Source organism: Fusarium falciforme, chromosome 4 (assembly GCF_026873545.1).
Source record: "Fusarium falciforme chromosome 4, complete sequence".
In the NCBI taxonomy this organism is placed as follows: domain Eukaryota; kingdom Fungi; phylum Ascomycota; class Sordariomycetes; order Hypocreales; family Nectriaceae; genus Fusarium; species Fusarium falciforme.
Window position 1 is genome coordinate 1,267,897 of NC_070547.1, and position 16,424 is coordinate 1,284,320.

General features: G+C 53.8%; 5 protein-coding genes across 5 annotated transcripts; 2 read left to right on the plus strand and 3 right to left on the minus strand.

Annotated features, from left to right (window-relative positions):
• Positions 1–52: 52 nt before the first annotated feature.
• On the plus strand, positions 53–1,057 carry NCS54_00514700 (H/ACA ribonucleoprotein complex subunit; the record flags this gene model as incomplete). The annotated part of the gene is made up of 3 exons (XM_053150662.1): positions 53–275; positions 431–481; positions 534–1,057. The coding sequence occupies exons 1-3, from the start codon at positions 215–217 to the stop codon at positions 1,055–1,057; spliced, it is 636 nt and encodes a 211-aa protein (XP_053006637.1). The 5' UTR covers positions 53–214.
• A 507-nt stretch (positions 1,058–1,564) lies between these two features.
• NCS54_00514800 (MFS domain-containing protein) lies at positions 1,565–3,716 on the minus strand (the record flags this gene model as incomplete). Its single annotated transcript, XM_053150663.1, has 2 exons — positions 1,565–1,600; positions 1,668–3,716. The coding sequence occupies 2 exons, from the start codon at positions 3,714–3,716 to the stop codon at positions 1,565–1,567; spliced, it is 2,085 nt and encodes a 694-aa protein (XP_053006638.1).
• Positions 3,717–5,754: 2,038 nt separating this feature from the next.
• On the minus strand, positions 5,755–6,723 carry NCS54_00514900 (CDP-diacylglycerol--serine O-phosphatidyltransferase; the record flags this gene model as incomplete). The annotated part of the gene is made up of 4 exons (XM_053150664.1): positions 5,755–6,123; positions 6,185–6,378; positions 6,467–6,562; positions 6,648–6,723. 4 exons carry the CDS (start codon positions 6,721–6,723, stop codon positions 5,755–5,757), a joined length of 735 nt encoding a protein of 244 aa, XP_053006639.1.
• Positions 6,724–7,969: 1,246 nt separating this feature from the next.
• On the minus strand, positions 7,970–10,584 carry NCS54_00515000 (Jacalin-type lectin domain-containing protein; the record flags this gene model as incomplete). Its single annotated transcript, XM_053150665.1, has 4 exons — positions 7,970–8,066; positions 8,115–8,241; positions 8,296–10,018; positions 10,189–10,584. The coding sequence occupies 4 exons, from the start codon at positions 10,582–10,584 to the stop codon at positions 7,970–7,972; spliced, it is 2,343 nt and encodes a 780-aa protein (XP_053006640.1).
• A 4,038-nt stretch (positions 10,585–14,622) lies between these two features.
• Positions 14,623–15,782, plus strand: NCS54_00515100 (Hypothetical protein; the record flags this gene model as incomplete). Its single annotated transcript, XM_053150666.1, has 2 exons — positions 14,623–14,694; positions 14,799–15,782. The coding sequence occupies 2 exons, from the start codon at positions 14,623–14,625 to the stop codon at positions 15,780–15,782; spliced, it is 1,056 nt and encodes a 351-aa protein (XP_053006641.1).
• Between the last annotated feature and the right edge of the window lie 642 nt (positions 15,783–16,424).

The following is a 16,424-nucleotide window of genomic DNA, read 5'->3' on the forward strand; positions in this document are numbered from 1 at the left end:
GCCAGACCTTCGGTGGGAACAAGGCGTTTCCTTTCTGAAAATTTCACACTGGAAAAAAAAGTTGGAAGCAAACGATCCCATCGCGAACCACTTCCTACGAGGTTTTCCAGCAACACCAAGCGAGCGAGGGCGATCGAGTCGCGCGCGAGTTACACAGCTTCAATTGGCGACCCGGATTTTTAATTCAACAAGAAAGAAGAACCAACGCGCCATCATGTCTTTCCGAGGCGGTTCGCGAGGTCGGGGCGGTAGCGGCTTTGGCGGTCGCGGAGGCGGTATGTCCCTCTTGTTCTTTTTTCTAAGACGATATCTGGGTTGAGGGTACTTGGGAAGGAAGTGACAAGAGGGGGAAACGTTGTGTGAAGGAATTGGAGTCAAAGGGTTGAATTCGAGGTCGGGATGACAAGTTGCTAACGTGTAATGTTCTCAGGCCGTGGAGGTTTCCAGCAGCGAGACATGGGTCCTCCTGCTCAGATCCTCGGTGTGTAACCTCCCCTCCTCCTTCTGAGTATCAAGTACTGATCATTTGTTAGAAATGGGCAAGTTCATGCACGCGTGCGAAGGCGAAATGGTCTGCGAGTCCATCAATCCCAAGGTGCCTCACTTCAACGCGCAAATCTTCCTCGAGAACAAGACGGCCGTCGGCAAGGTCGACGAGGTCCTCGGCCCCATCAACCAGGTCTTCTTCACCATCAAGCCCACCGAGGGCATCCAGGCCACCTCGTTCAAGGAGGGCGACAAGTTCTACATCGGCTCCGAGAAGCTCCTGCCCCTCGACAAGTTCCTCCCCAAGCCCAAGCCCCCGCCCGGTGCTCCCAAGGTCAAGCGCGCCGGCGGTGGTCGCGGCGGTCCCCGTGGTGGCGGACGTGGTGGTTTCGGTGCTCGCGGAGGTGGTCGTGGTGGCTTTGGCGGTGGCCGTGGTGGCCCTCGGGGTGGTTCTCGAGGTGGCTTCGGTGGCCGAGGAGGTGGTCGCGGTGGCAGCGGCGGTTTCTCCCGGGGTGGCAGCGGCTTCGGCGGTGGTCGAGGACGTGGTGGTTTCAGCCGAGGCGGCCGATAAACGACACTTATAAATCACCAACCTCCTTGAGAGTTTCGAGCCCCGACACAAAAACGCGACCCACGAAGGTGTTGTTGGAAAGAAATGGAAAGGGAGGGGAAGAAAGAAGGGAAACAAGTGTATTCTTCTGGCGTTATACGGTCTTATTTCCAATTGTTGTTGTTGTCGTTCTTGCTTGGTTCTGGTTTTTCCCCCGCTGGCTCTTATATCCGATCCTACAAATGTGCGCTCATCGCGCGGCATTGGGATTCTGTACAGACGCAGAGGATTCAAGAAGGAAGAGGAGAGAGAAAACAAAGACGGGCAACCTTTACGCTCACTCGTGTCTTGTCTTGCATCTTTGCATGATTGTGCTGTGTATGACGACTACAACTATCGACGCTCGCCGGGGTATAAAAACTAACAACAATTCCTCCCTAGCACCTTGACATACCAATTAGTTATCCATTCAACGCCTTAAACAAGCAGCACAGAGAAGGCCCAAGGCCAATACAAGGCTCAACCCGCTCATCCCCAAACCAAGATACTGCGCATCTCTGTACCCTTCCCGAGGATAAGTACCTCGATTGCTGTTCCCCATCTCCACAGCACCCGCCATGCCCAAACTCACAGCAAAGCTGAATGCTGCCCACGTCGTACTGAGACTACTTGCGAGTCCGGGTTGTCCTTGCGGAACACTCCGAGTCAGGCCAGTAACAGAGGCGGGGAGCACCAGGACAATCCCCGCGCCCATAAAGATGGTGCTTATGAAGGGATTGACCCAGTAAGACTGTTTCTCTGAAGCCGTAGCCATCAGGGCAGAGCCAATCAGCGTGAAAACTGCCGCCACCGCCATGGCCAGGTGAGCCGTCAAGTCGTGGTTCACAAAGGGGCAACACATGAACCCAACGACGACTCCGACAACAAGCACGGGAACCAGCCCCGCTCCCACAAGTAGAGGTGTCCAGCCACCCAGGACTTCCATGAATTGGGTGAAATACCAAATCCAAACTCCAAAGGCTGCCCAGCTCGCCGCCACAAAGCCAAGAGTGAAGCATGACGGTATGTGCATCGATTTGACGGGAACCAGAGGATGACTCGCCTGTGTTTCGAAAAAGGTGAAAAGCGGGATGAGGATGAGGCCAGCAAAGATGAGGATATATGGCTCCGGGCTTTCAAATGTTACAATAGGCGCCTGGTTCCAACCAACACAGAAAAGAACCAGGGCAGCAACGCCAAACACCAGACCTAGAATGTCGAGTCGTTTCCAGAGGTTGCCCTCAAAGTCGTGAACCAAAACCCTCTTGGACGGAATAAGGAGACCACTGGAAACTCCCAGCGCTAGACACACCGCTGCCAGTGAGTAGAACGCCCAGGACCAAGACCCAAACCCGGCAAAGAGTCCTGTCATGACTGAACCAAGAACCAAGCCCAAAGGTACAGCAGCGTCGAACAAGCCCATGGCGAGCGTCTTTCGAGGACCAGGCGGATAAGCACGCTGGAGCATGGCCTGACCGTTGGGAGTGATCAATGCTGGACCAATTCCTTGCATACCACGGCAGACACAAAAATAGACGGTCCCCGAATCGCCGTTCCTTTGAACGTATACACTCAGTCCAGCAAGGAGACTCCACAGGGCGAACCAGAGATAGCCCAGGATAAATGTCTGCCTCTGACCACAAACACTTCCGAGCCGATTACCGAGAAGAGTCGTTGCCCCAAAGCCAAGGGCATATGCTGCCGAGTACCACGCGAGGTGTCCTGTAGTACGCTCCGACTCTGAAAAGGACTCGCTAATTCTTCGAGCAGGCACCAAGGTCTGAGCAAGGCCAGCAAACGCCAGCACCTGGGCCATGCAGATGACGGCAACAAAGAGAGTTTCGTTGGTGGCGTAGTTGAACTCGATCGGCTTGGCACCTCGGGTCAGGGGTTTCCTCCGTACGCCGCTTTTGGATACTGGAGATTCGACATCGGTGCCTGCGCGGATGAGGGTGGTTGTGCCGAGAGGTTGCGTTTCGGTACCGACATCGGGTCTAAGAGCCATGTATTGATGGTGCTGAGTAGTCGATCTAAACGCCTCGAAGCGTCTAGCAGCGTTGACAAGTCCTCCATGGTTGACTGAAAAGTCCGTTGCAAGCTGAGGTGGGGAGGTGTGAGGTTGGCGTTCTGAGAGGTTAACTGGGATACTGAAGCGAGGAGGAGGCGTGTGAGGTGTATCCAGCCGAGCAGGTAGATTCGGTGTTGCAAGGCGAATCAAGTCTTCGGGAGCTGGCCCTGTGGTTTGTGTCATCTCCGTGTACATGTCTGTCTCGAGGAGAGAATCCGACTCGGCGTCTGGTGAACGTCCTGGGACAAGCACGTTGGGCACAGGGCTGGTTTGATAGGGAGATATCGAAGACGGGGACATGTCAGACACGCTCATGTGCCTTATGGGATCTACATCTAGCAGGCGCTCGGTTGATTCGCTGGTGTTGGACGAGCTTCGAGAGTGTGTGTAAGTCGGCGCCGGGGCCGGGGGAGCGTAGCCACCATACTGCTGTTGGTAGTGGTGACGAAAGGACTCGGTCACGGCGATCATTGTGTCAGTGACATTCTGAACAGCGGCATTGACGCGGAGGTGCTCGCGGCGAGCCTCTGACTTCTCCGAGTCCTGCCTCTCCAGACTCCTGAGAGGCTCCATCGTGAGGGAGGGTGAATGAGGGGGGGCAGCAGTCAGCAACAAAGGACGAGCGTCAGCACCGATCGACATTCATAGCCTCAGGTCTGTGAGCTTTTGGTTGGGCGAACTGAAGAGGATCAATGAGGAGGGTGCATTAACAACAGAAGGGAAGCCGCAGCAGAAGCATCATGACTGAATCAGAGTCCACAGAGCGAGCGTGAAAAAGGTTCTAGAAGATGGAATCGACTCGTCAAAGACAAGCAAGCAAGGACTGCGGCGGACGCCATGGGTATTAAGAATCCAGCGCTTGCAAGGCGGAAACGATCAAATGCCCAGACCAGACCATCCACCCATTCGGGACTGAGGCGCCGCCGCGTCTGAGCCGCCAGGGCTGACTCTTGGCTCCTCACTCCGCTGCTAGGCCCAGGGCCTAGTTGCGATGAACCGAGATGAAGGATGGGGACTCTCACTGTGAGCGAGCCAGAAATAGTTCACTCAGACCCCAAATGCCGGGGTTTGTTGAGCAAGAGGATCATGACTCTCTCCACTTCTCTTGTTGGTCATTCTCTTTTTTCTCCATCTCTCCCCGCCTGTAGGACTCTTCTCTGCCAGGATCTAGGCTTGCTTAGCCCTGAGGCACATCGAATCTCGAGTGTACAAGCGACGGGAGGGGTCGGCCCCAAAGGAATTGCTGCTTCCTGCTGCAAAGATGCGCCATCGATGTGCGCGCTCATGCTCGCGCTGCAGCTGCTCCCGGCGGTTGTGAGGGTACTACCACTGCACAATTCTCGCATCTGGTTGGCTCGTCGCTCAATGGCTTGTTGGTGATGAGTGAAAAGGTGGTGGTGATGGTGGAGGAGGACAAGAAGGCGCGGGCGGTTGCGACCAACAGTCGTTGAGATCGCCTATCGCCACAAATGGGAAGGAAGGTCCGACGACACTTCCTCCCTCATCCTCAAAACAACAATTCACAGCATCACCACCTCTGCTCAGATATTCTTCCAATAAAGGCGTCATTGGCCGACATTTACGATTACTACCTCATTTCCCGCTCATAATAAGCGTAAGCATGGCCCCTCAAGGGCCCCCCAGTCTGTCAACCCCACATCCACCCTCACACAGCCGCACGCCATCCCATCTCCAACACAGCCTCATCCTCTATCAGTCCTTACCCATGACCCGGTCTGCGGAAGGACCATTATGGAAGGGAGGAGTCAAAAATCACTAGCTCCAAGCTCTGGCACACATTCAAGACCGATCTGACGAATGGTCTCTGCGCCTCATGCCGCGTGTTTCAGACATAGGCTTCACGCCAGAGATGTTGTTGGCTTGTTGCACATTGGAAACCAATCAGGCTCTCATATTTAATTCTCTCAGCTCCCCGGGTGAGACTCGCAAAAGAGGAAACAACAAACTCTGTGCTATGCCACGAGCGTGTCGTAAGACGTAGATCTCAGGCTCTCATCATCTCTCATCTTGCACCATCTCTAAGGACCGGCAACTCGGAGCAAGGCCTCCTGTCAGATGGCCCAGACCAGCAAGATTATTCTTCTCGAGGTCCAGACGACTCACCTGCATGAGGCTGTCATCTTCAAGTCTGCTTGGCAACGCCGGCAGCTATTCAGCTTGCTGACATACATATATCCCTGTTTCTACAGCAGAGCTGTAATCTCGCAACCTTGGCACATACAGAACAATAAAAGCCACATGTTGAATTTAACAAGACGATAGCCACAGATCAAGGAATGTATGGGTATCTTTAACTACCTTTGTTCAATGAGAAGCGTTAGTCATGCCCTGTCCAAGTATATCGCTCAGTCTCATGAGATATCATGTTTCTTCCCCCGTGTTTCCTCCGCTTTTCTGTTTTTATCCTTTCCGTATCCGATTTGTCTCTGTTTCTCCCCAATCATGAGCCATCGTCATGATAGGGTTCCCAAAGCCAGAAATGAAAATGTTCACCCCGTTGCTCCACCGATTCCCACCCTTCCCGCTTATTCCTATCTCGTAATGATGTCATCGCTGTTATCCCGTGTTGAACGGTCTCTTTGACCATCCTTTAGGGCTTGGGTATGCGGATCGTCTTGCTGGTCATGAGGCAGCCATGGATCATGAACAGGATGACGGCGGGATGGAACTCAAGAGCAGAGCCCTGGAACCAGGTGCCAAAAGGCAGGTTGTCGTGGATCCAGCCCTGCGAGAGCCAGTACGCCATGATGGCATCCATGCCAAGCGAGGTAGGGATCGGGGTTCCCTCAAAGTACTGGCTCTTGCCAGAAGCGTCCTTGGGCAGGACAGCCACGGTCACGTTGAAGCGCGCGAGGCGAGTGAGACCGCACAGAACGAAAAAGGTGAGGCCGACCGTGTCGGCAACGGTGCGGAAGCCAAGAGTAAAGGCCACCATAGCTGGGGCGACACCGAAGGAGATCTAACCAAGAGCGTCGCGTCAGAACTTTGACGTCACAAGTCACACAAGGAGGCAGACATACCAAGTCAGCGAGAGAGTCCAGCTCCTGGCCCATCAAGCTGCTCTTCTTCCTCCAACGAGCCACCTTTCCATCGAGAAAGTCGAAGAACAGGCCGAACGGGAGGAAGGCGAGCGCAAGCCAAATGTTGTCGTGTACGCTGGGATCGCCGAGGCAGTATCGTAGCGACGTGAAGATGGACATGACACCGCAACCACCTATAAATCGCTCAGTTAGCCATCTGCTTTCCCGCTCAGATCATTTAGGAAGATCAATTGTGCCGCGTAGCATCGAGGGAGCGCATACCGTTCAGGAGGGTGATCAAGTCGGCAAGGTGCATGGCGCGCACGAGGGAAAAGTGTCCAACATCGGCAGACAGAAGCATCTTTTGCTTGTCCATTGCTATACATCGAGGCATTGTCAGATTCGCGAAGCTCATTAATCACTCCTTTGCCTGCTCACGAGACCATGGCAGACTGAAACTCACCTGGGTTGGAGGACGGGCTGTCCTTGGGGATGTTTCCGTTCGAGTTCGACGCCATCGTGCTGCTCCGCCTAGACATTCTGCGGCGACCTATGGCCACAGCTGTAGATGGGAGCGGGGTTTGAGAAGTTGAGTAGAACCGACGGCTCGGGGTGAGAACTGTCGCGATGTCGAGCTCTTGGCGTCGAGTATGGCAATGCAATCGCAACTGAGGTCAAGCTCTGTCTTGAAAGCAGCGGTGTCAACAGGAAAAGAAAAAAACAAAGAGGTCTCCAGAGCAGTGAAAAGTAATGTCGGTATGGATACGGCCGCGTAATGCAATAGTCTGGCAAGTTCTGTGGCGTTGGGAGGCTGTGGTAGAGAAGGAAGAAAAAAAAAGAGGCTTTCCCAACGGGGATACGAGACGGATGGAGATGGTTGACGTTGAGGAGGCCTTCTGGTCGCGGTTGCCGTTGCGGGTTTGCTACTCAGCACAGCCAACTTCTTGCCTTGCTTGGGTGGGGATGCCGTCATCAATGTGGGCGCTACTCCCAGTTCTGCTTAGTGTCCCAATGCCCTTTTCACGTGATTCCGCAGCTTGGACGGCTCAACGTTTTGGAGCTGGTCATCCCCGGCTGCAAGTCATCGGCCACGGTCACATGCATCGACAAAGGCGGCAATTCAGCGTCACATTTGCGTCTCCATCGGGGCGTGCGTATCTTGGCATAACTTTGGCCTTTAAAGGGCTCTTACCGACACTTGATATCGAAAGCTGATCATATGTAAAGCTCATGCTCACACACTCGCACAGACGTTTGCTCTCACCGTAAAGTCGATGTGTTGCTGCAATATCTTATTGTGGCTACAGCAAGTCAGTGATGCAGCTACCATCTTCACAAGCATCGTGGCATACAAGTTTACCATCATCACAGCAGGAATATAAACAAAAGAGAGCTGCTTTGATCGCAAACTCAGCAATTCATTTCATACATGTATGAATTCAGGACGACCTCGCTGGTATAATATGTGCCCGTCCCTCCATACCTGGTTATGTATATCCTACCGTGGCGTGCCGCCTCGTGAGAGGCAATAGACAAGATGTGTACTCCAAACTCCGGGTCAAGACCAATGCCCTCCCTAGTGCCTGCGGCGTGTTTTTAGTCGCCGGAAGATGAATATTCGTGTCTCGGCACCCAAGTATGGACCAGCCCAATGGTCATGGTCGCCAAGCTCCTCATCATGCTACTCAAGTCAACGCCCAATTAGTGCCTTTCCATCGGCTTTTGGGCTCTTCCTCCATGTTGTTGCGTGTGCGAAATTACAAAAGAGAGCGTTTGATGTTTCGTTCATCGTGTGATAAGAACTGAGAAACCATCAAGCCACTGGCCACATGAGCCTGAAACGCCGCAGATGGTGTATCCTCGGGGGGGTATCAAAGTGTGTCTGGATCATGCGTTAGTCTTGAAAGGCCAATGGCAGCAGGGCACTTACGAATCTCCGCCATTTGCATTGCCATACACGGGCGACTTCCGACCCAGGCTTGTCAGAATTTGGATGCCGTCAATCCAGAAGCCGGACCGCACGACGAAACCGCTAATGTACTCGCCACGGCGGACATCTGAGGGATACGGTTAGGTGGTTTCGAATTATACAATGCAAAAAGGGGTCTTACCGAATTCAAAAACATCGCCTCCCTTCTTACCACCCTTCTTACCAAACACCTGAGTCGACTCATCATCATAGACAAACTCCAACCCATCTAGCGCCATTCCGTGGTAGACAATCACCCGCGAAAGGATACGATCCTGCTTCACAGCGCTGGTGAAGATGACCTCCGCAGGCTGACTCCCATCCATCTTTGAGGATCCGAGCTTCTTGCTTCGGAATGCAGTCTTTCCATTCGACAGCTTGACGGACGATTCTTTTGACGCAAACGCCTTAAAGTCATCAATATCCAACGATCCGCCTCCGTACGATTTGATCGAGATTCTGAAGCGACCCTTTCTCTTATTCTCGGGCATTCTGGCACGAAGCTCCTGTTCGCTCAGTGTCACCTGTCGCGAAGGTGCTCCTTGGTCGGTCGGATACTCAATCCAGGAGTGGCACACGTCGTCGCCTTCAGCAAAGATCTCTACAAAGTAGATGCCGGTAGCCGCCATGACAAGGACGTTGCCATTTTCGACCGGGAAGGCCTGGACGCTGCCATCGGGGTTCATCGGGGCATCATTCGGAAGACGGAAAGCTGGATGAGCCCGGAAGCGCAGGCAATCGAGGCGGTGCCACCCACACTCATCAGTTTGCATTGCCAGGCCCCCCTTGGACTTGGTTCTGGTACAGTACGCTTCGCGGGCAACAAAGGTGCGGTTGAGAACAACGTAATCTCGCAACATGACACCACTCTCTTGGTGGGGGCACCCAAAGAGGTGACCCGTCTCATGGAGATGCGCACCGATTCCAATGTTGGCAGCCTCCCAGGAGCTGCCGGCCTCGTTGCAGTCGTTGGCCACATAGTTGGTGTCGGTGGGTGTGCAGTCAGTGAAGGCTGGAACAACCTCCTCGAAACTCGTGGGATAGCTCTGCAGACAGTGAGACCCAAAAATTGCCAGTTGTAGATCGCCATCTCCGCCTCCAAGGGCGGCATGACCCGTCACGGTCTTTGCGCCCTTGTCCCAGTGTGCGTCCAAAAGTAGAGCCGAAACATAGAGCTTTTGGCCGGGGAGAGGGTTGAAGTGCTTCTTTACAGCCTCCGAGGCGATTCCAAACAGCGCATCCTTCTGGGTAGCCTTTTCGTTCTGCTGGGCCTTGTTGAGATCTCGGAGCTCGGCAACAGTCTTGTCGCATCGGATAATATGGACTCTCGCCTCGGATCGCATAACACCATTCTCTCGGTCTCGATAGTTGGCGGTGCCTGTCATCCACTCTTCATCGAACCGGAAAGCTCGTCGCCCAAGCTTATTCCGCCACATCTGCTCCGACGTGAATGCCTGCCACAGGTAGGCTGCCATCCTGAACTTCTTGACAGCGGTCTCCAACCCATTCCCTTCCCTCTCAGCGCGCGCGGGCGAAGCGTCAAAGGTTCCTGGGGAGTCCTTGGCGAGCACGATGGCAAGTTGCAATGGCGGAGAGTTGGTTGTCGGGAGCATGTGGACGGTCAAGTAGGAGGCGTGAATCGGATTGGAGCTGTTGCTGTTTGCGAGCTTGGGACTTGAGAACTCGAATCGTAGTTTGTTTGCGCCTGGTTGAAGGTAGACCAAAGCCTTGAAATGTGAGCTGCAGACGGGCCAGCTGATCGCGGGGAAATTGTCGTCGAGGCGGCAGACATTGAGGGTTCCGTCGAGCGCATGATGGGCAGGATCGCCAATCGTGCCGTATACTAGAAGAACTTTTTGGTAAACCTGTGCCGAGTTAGCAGCTGTCAACAATGACTTGCAGCGAAGCTTCTTGGAGGTCTTGGCAGCATCATCCTTGTACTACTTGGACCCCTGAAGCTATGGCTTGCGCCTCCGAGCGCACGGAGAAGCCAATTGGACACGAGGACGAGAGTGAAAGATGGTCAAAGACATACCCATGCGTTTTCAGCAATGTTGGTCAACCTCGGAGCATACGGCGACACTGGCAAGTTCTGTTTTCCGTTGACAGGCGCACCGAGTCCGGACATGCCCGAGACGCTGCCGCGGTTCGAGTGTGCTGACAGGGGAGGTCGCGGTGGGACAATTTGCATGCTTTGGCTCTGGGTGATCTGGGACTTTCGGCGCTGGACCTGTTGCTGTTGCTGCTGATCTTTGACTTGCAGGTGCAGAGCGGGATCTGACTGGTGGTCGAGAGAGGGCGGCGTAAGGGAACCGCTCGAAGGTGACGTTCCCTGGCTTCCAGCGCCATCGCTTGACGTATCTGTAGAACGATCGGTGCGGAAACTGGCCCTCGAGCGGCGGCGTAGACTGCTGAGGAAAGACGGAGCCATGGTCGCCGGCGACTTGGACCTATCCTCAGCAAGGCAAGATTTCGATGGCCGTCGAGGAGAGGATTCGGTATGATGATGAAACAAAGTCGAGTCGAGTAATCGAGGGAGGACAAGAGACGGGGGAACGAGGGAATGAAGGGTTGTATTACCGAGACTTGGTGGTAGGTGGTAGAGGGACGGAAGTAGGAGCTCGTATTGTAGGTAGTAGTCCGGCTTAGATGAACGAACGGGGGGGTGTGTGGTTGACGCAGGCGCAAGTGGAGTGAGGTCTCGCGGGGGGGTGCGTGGGATAGAAGCCGTCGTCGAATGTTGACGGTCGGAGGTTGCTTGCTCCTGCCAATAATGGGATATGACAAGAGAGGGACCGAAAAAAATAAATAAAAAAGGAAAGACCCAAAAGATGGATGAAGGGGAATTAAAAAAGGGACTCGAGAGGAGAAAAGATTTATTAAACAAAATCCACTCTTCGCGCTGCCTTGGAAAGATAACCCTCACTCAACCTACCTAACCTGTCTCCCCGACCACCCCCTGGATGGATATCCAGGATTGATATGGAGAAATATGTGATGACGGATGACGGATGGCGGATGGAGGGCCGGACGACACGACAGCACGGCGACGGGACCAGGCTAAATCGCCGAGAGTGCGTTGGAGCTTCGCCCGGGGGGTCCGCTGGGAAGAGGTGGGTTGCAGGGCCGCGGTGCCTGCTAATGTTAGGTGATGCGCGAGATGGGTGGTGGATGGATGGAACAGTAGCAGGGGAACTCAAGCAAAGTTGGAGATTGTGGAGGCTTCTTCGGTGGAGACCGCTTGGGGCAGGAGGATGGAGGGGTGGTGGCCGCGTGGAGGGGGGACAGGTATGGATTGGATATTTGCAAAGTCCAAGTCCGTACGAGATAAATAGAGAGAGAGAGAAGAGATGCCAGGAACAGGTGAAACGGATCATCAAGAACTAGGACATAGCTGCTCGAACAGCTCACCAGCTGGCACGGCACTGACAAGATACGCCGACTGGCACTGATAGCTAATCCTTGCTCGGGCAGACATTCATGGAGCAACTCTTCCAGGAGGATCACGATCAAGCCCGGATGGAAATAGGCACACGACGCGCTACAGTGGACAACGGGTGGAGCTCGATAGTCGACCCGGCCGCATCCAGCGGGAGAAGGTCTAGAGTGATCCCGGTGAGTCCACCAAAAGACTGTCGCATCTTGATAGTTGTTGCCCGCCGCCAACTGGTCTGGTATGGACCACCATGGTCCATGACGTCGCCCTCCGTCTCATCCCGGGCGGGAATAGCCCGCGCCGGCGCCGACGTCCATCCAACAAGATTCCGTGTTTTTTATCTGAGGTCCGAGAATGGCGGTCGGCATGTCCATGCGATGGGATGTGCCGAGTAAAGAGCGTTGGTTAGATGTCTTCTCGAAGCACCTCGTCTTCTCCCGTTTCATATTTCCCTGTTCTTGATGGATCAAGACTCCATCTTGTAGATGAAGGGAGTTCACGGCGACGCCAATCAGATATCAGAAATAACTTCCTTGTTTCTATATTTGCGCGCGCAGTACGTAGACAACGCAGACACCTTCCCATCCACATCGGCATAGGCCAGATACCGACCCAATCCACATCCCGATTTGCCAGGGGCAGATCGTCAAGGTGCGACAGCAAGCGCCCATCCCAACCTTGCTTCTGCATCCATTGGGAGATGGGGTTTTCCAGCGGCATGTCCGCTGTATTGTAAATAGTTGCCTAGTTAAGCATGTTGGCTGGGTGTGGATAATGATGACGGACTGACGACGATGATCGGGGCTCGTGTTTTGTGGGAATAACGTGGGATGTTTAAAGTCTTGGGATTTGCCAGACGCCTGGGTCTGGTTTTGAAACAAGACGATTTGACTTGTCTCACCCAAGACTCACTCTCTGGTTGCTTGGTGAACTCGAAATCGTTGTTTGAGACTTATCTCGTCCTCCACTCCAAGGAGCAACGGCGATGCAACTACGGAGTAGTACGACAAGGGTGTAGCTTCGAGAGACGTCATACATTTCCAGACAGCTAAACTGCCAGCTCAGCAGTGCTCTTAAAAATCAGGCCAGGATTGAGCTTTCTTCGGCGTCGACTCCGTCTCCGATCGAGTTGAGTTACCGCATCCGTTTCTCGTGGTGTTGGAAAGTCACGTTTCGGTTCCCCCTTGAAGTCTGTTTCTCAATTGTGCGATTGATCTTCCAATTGAAATGAGTGAATGTGGGATTTTAGGTTTTTGGCTCAGGGCTCGTGATGCTCTGGAAACTCTCAGGGTCTTGTAGCAATTGATCAAGTGTGTCTGGATCTTCGCCGCCGACTCTCCCCTTTAGCAGTTCGCAATCACGATATTATCTAGCCTCACTTACTTAGAGAACAAGTTATGAAACACACAGATCCTTGATGGTCCTGCGCTGATAAAGTGCCGAGAGCTATCGTCCAGGTAATTTCCAGCCCGACAAGGTCCAGACCTTGGTCACGGCCACCTTGTCTCTTTTGGGGTAGCTCGTCGCGATAGTGCAACTCTGCCCTGATTGACGAGAGCAGCTGCTGGGAGCTATTGTTTCTACATTCATGGATCAATTGAGCTCGATCCTGCGTCCAAGAGGGAACCGAGATGGTTATTAAGTATCAATCTCCCTTGGCGAACTGGTGGAGAACAATAAGGAGACGAGTTATTCAGCTCTACACAATGAACCAGTCATGGTGCATCTTTCCCAACTTCAGCCAGCCAGCTGAAGCGTCAGCACCGAGTTTGGTCAACCCTTGAACAGCCACAGGCCAATCAAACTCAACGCTGACCAAAGTGGCATCAATTGTCATTGTCATTGTCAAAGCCCTGAAGGCATCCACCAACATTTTTCTGCAGTTCGTCCACAGCCCACGACGACCTATCAAATGAGCAGAGATGTGCTCAGTATGAGGCACTTGGAACCTCAGAGCCCTATGACAAAACGCCAGCTGGGGCTGCTGCTGGCCCGGCAGCGGCGGCCCTGTTAAGCGATTGGACTGGACGTGGTTGCTGTGCAAAGTGCGTGCATAAGTACTGTTTTTTTAGGCATGGGCCTCTTTTAATTAAAAATCTCCCAGGGCAGATCGGGAGCCGACAGCGCCTAGCAGGCCACCGGTGTGAGTGTCGTTTCCAGAGGAATGAGGAATGGATACCGTGAATTTTTTGGTGCCCCAGTGATGAGCGAGTGAATGGAGACGGACACAGAGCAGCCAGTTGAATTGCCGGATCTGATTAACATTGATACTATCGTGATGGGTTTTTCTTCTTTTCAGTTGCCGAGTAAATCCATAGTTCACCGTTGAGCGAGAGAGGTTCCCCTTTCTCAACGAACACCTCACGTTTATTTACACGTGGACGTCGTCCAATGAGTGCAATCTCAGCTCATGTCTATCCCTCGGTCTACTCATGCATTCTCCTGTCCCTGTCGGTTCCCGAAACCAAGATTCCAGCTGAGCTCACTAACAGCAAACGAACGAACGAACAAAGAAACGAACAGTCTCCCCCTCTCGTCTCGTCCCCCCCTGCAACTGGTTACCCGGCCGAGGCGGCACGAGCCCCTCTTCCTCTCACCCAATCCATCGAGCTTACAGGGCAGGGTGCCTACGGCTGCAGCCCACCTCTGGTCAGTTTAGCGGGCTTGCACTGCGCTGAGCTGTACTCGAGCCGACCTGGACCTTCAGGTTAGGTTCCCCTGCCGTCTCCTTGAACTTGGATTCTTCACGCACCCTCCATCTCCATCTCAACCTTTTGAACGCTCCATACCACCACCAAACTTGGCCTCGACTTTCCTTCACTCATTCACCACCACCAACTTTGACTGCGCATTCACTCTCGGAAACTGACCAGCAAAAAGAACAATTTTTTTTTCATTATATATAACTCGGGATCGGAATTAAAAACCAGGACGCCAGTATTTTTTGGAGGATCAGAGAGAGGTGCAGTGCAGATTTCAAACGGCGGTTGCCCCTAGCAGCAGAGTGTGCAAAGAGCAGTGCGAGCGTCCGCCATGTCGTCGCCTTGGAAGAAGCAGCCTGAAGATGTCGTCGACTGCGTGCTCAAGCGTGCAGAAGTGAGCAAGGTGAGTTTTTTCTTTCATTTCGCATCTTGCGCAGACGCAATCAGTCATACTGTTCCCGTGAGTGAGTCGCTGGACTGACTGACACTCTCTTCCCCCACTTCTAGATCGCACGCCGACTCCAGAACCGACTCGCCCTCGCCCAGTTCAAGACCAAGCATGGCTGGGAGGACCTCACTCTCGACTCCATCGAGCCCAAAGTCGAGGAGGAGATGCGACGGAAGCGCCTCGCCGAGCCTGGTGACCTCCTCTCCGACTCATCCTCCAGCGCATCCGACCTCCCGTATCCCTCCCGAGCCCTCATGAGCTCCCCCCTCAAGGCGCCCCTGTTCTCGGATGCAGTAGGCTCCAGCAACGGCAGCACCGGACACCGCAAGCGCACATACTATGCCACCTTTGCCGACGCCTCTTCGAGCCCGAGCAAGCGATTCCGGGCCTCTCCCACCGCTCACAAGTCGTTTGGCGCTCACACCTCGTGGAAGAACTCGCACCAGCTGGCCCATTCTTCTCCCATCAAGCCTCGCCGGCAGCAGCACTTCACCACGTCGGCTGGTCCAGACGTCTCCTTTTTCCAGCAGCGTCTCATGAGCCGTGAGCTGACATCACCCAACTTTGCTGCCCCCTCCGATGACGACGACGACCTCCTGCCGGCTCACTCGTTCAACCACGCCAGCATCCGGTCCTCTCCTCCTCGCACGCCACCCATGAGGTCCCGAACCCTCGGCAGCAGACGGGCCAAGGGCAACGCCGGGCCAGGCGCCAACGGTGGCAAGACGGGCGAGGAGGGCGCAGATCTACTTCTCTACCTGGCAGCCTCGCCATCACCAGCCGTCAAGACGTCCACCAGGACACGGATGGATCCTCCTTCGACTCCCCCGCAGAAGAACAGTAAGATGGATCTGCCCTCGTCGATGATGATGACGCCCGGTGGGGGCAACCTGTTCCCAACCACCCCAAGCCAAGCGTTTGACTTTGCCGACTTTGTCAACATCACACCCAGCCCAGCACAAAAGCCCTGGAAGACGCCCGTCACCCTCACGGCAACTAGGACACCCGTCAGCGTGACCCAGAGGCGATTGACGTTTGACTAGTCACCAATCGGCAACCCCTTGGACGACGTCTTGCCCTTTGAGAGCTTGGAGGGTCTGGGCATCGACATCTGATTTCCTCGTGTACATGATACCATGACGACACATATTACAGCAGCACGCGCGCACGCACATTTTTTCCTTTTTCAACTATTGTCTGGATTGTTTTACTACTGGCAGTTGAGGTGTACAAGGTTCTGTATCTATTTCTTTTTCCCTTGGCGACGGCGTTATAGACTCAAGCGGCATGAAAGATGGTCCTCCCGAGACGGTTGGGCTGACCAAGGTGGCCCCCGGCCCATTTTCGAGGCCAGGAGGTTGGTTTCTTGTTTCATCCTCGATCGAGATGTGATGGAGGACTACGTGACAGGCTCAAGCCTGCATTATTCTACACAAAGACGAAATTCGGTTCTGGTTGTGGTTGGTTCGGGAGAGTAAAAAAAGGCCAGGGCAGATTAGATGGTAACTCGGACGGCTCATGGACAATGTGACTACTACTTTTTATTACTTATTCACTTTTTCATTCGATCAGAAAATGAAAACTTGTTGATACTTTTTTCAGTACATTTTGTGTAATACGCATACTCGTGCAATTGACCACCCGTGAAACGACGCGCATGCTACAGTAAACTTGCCCTGTGAAAG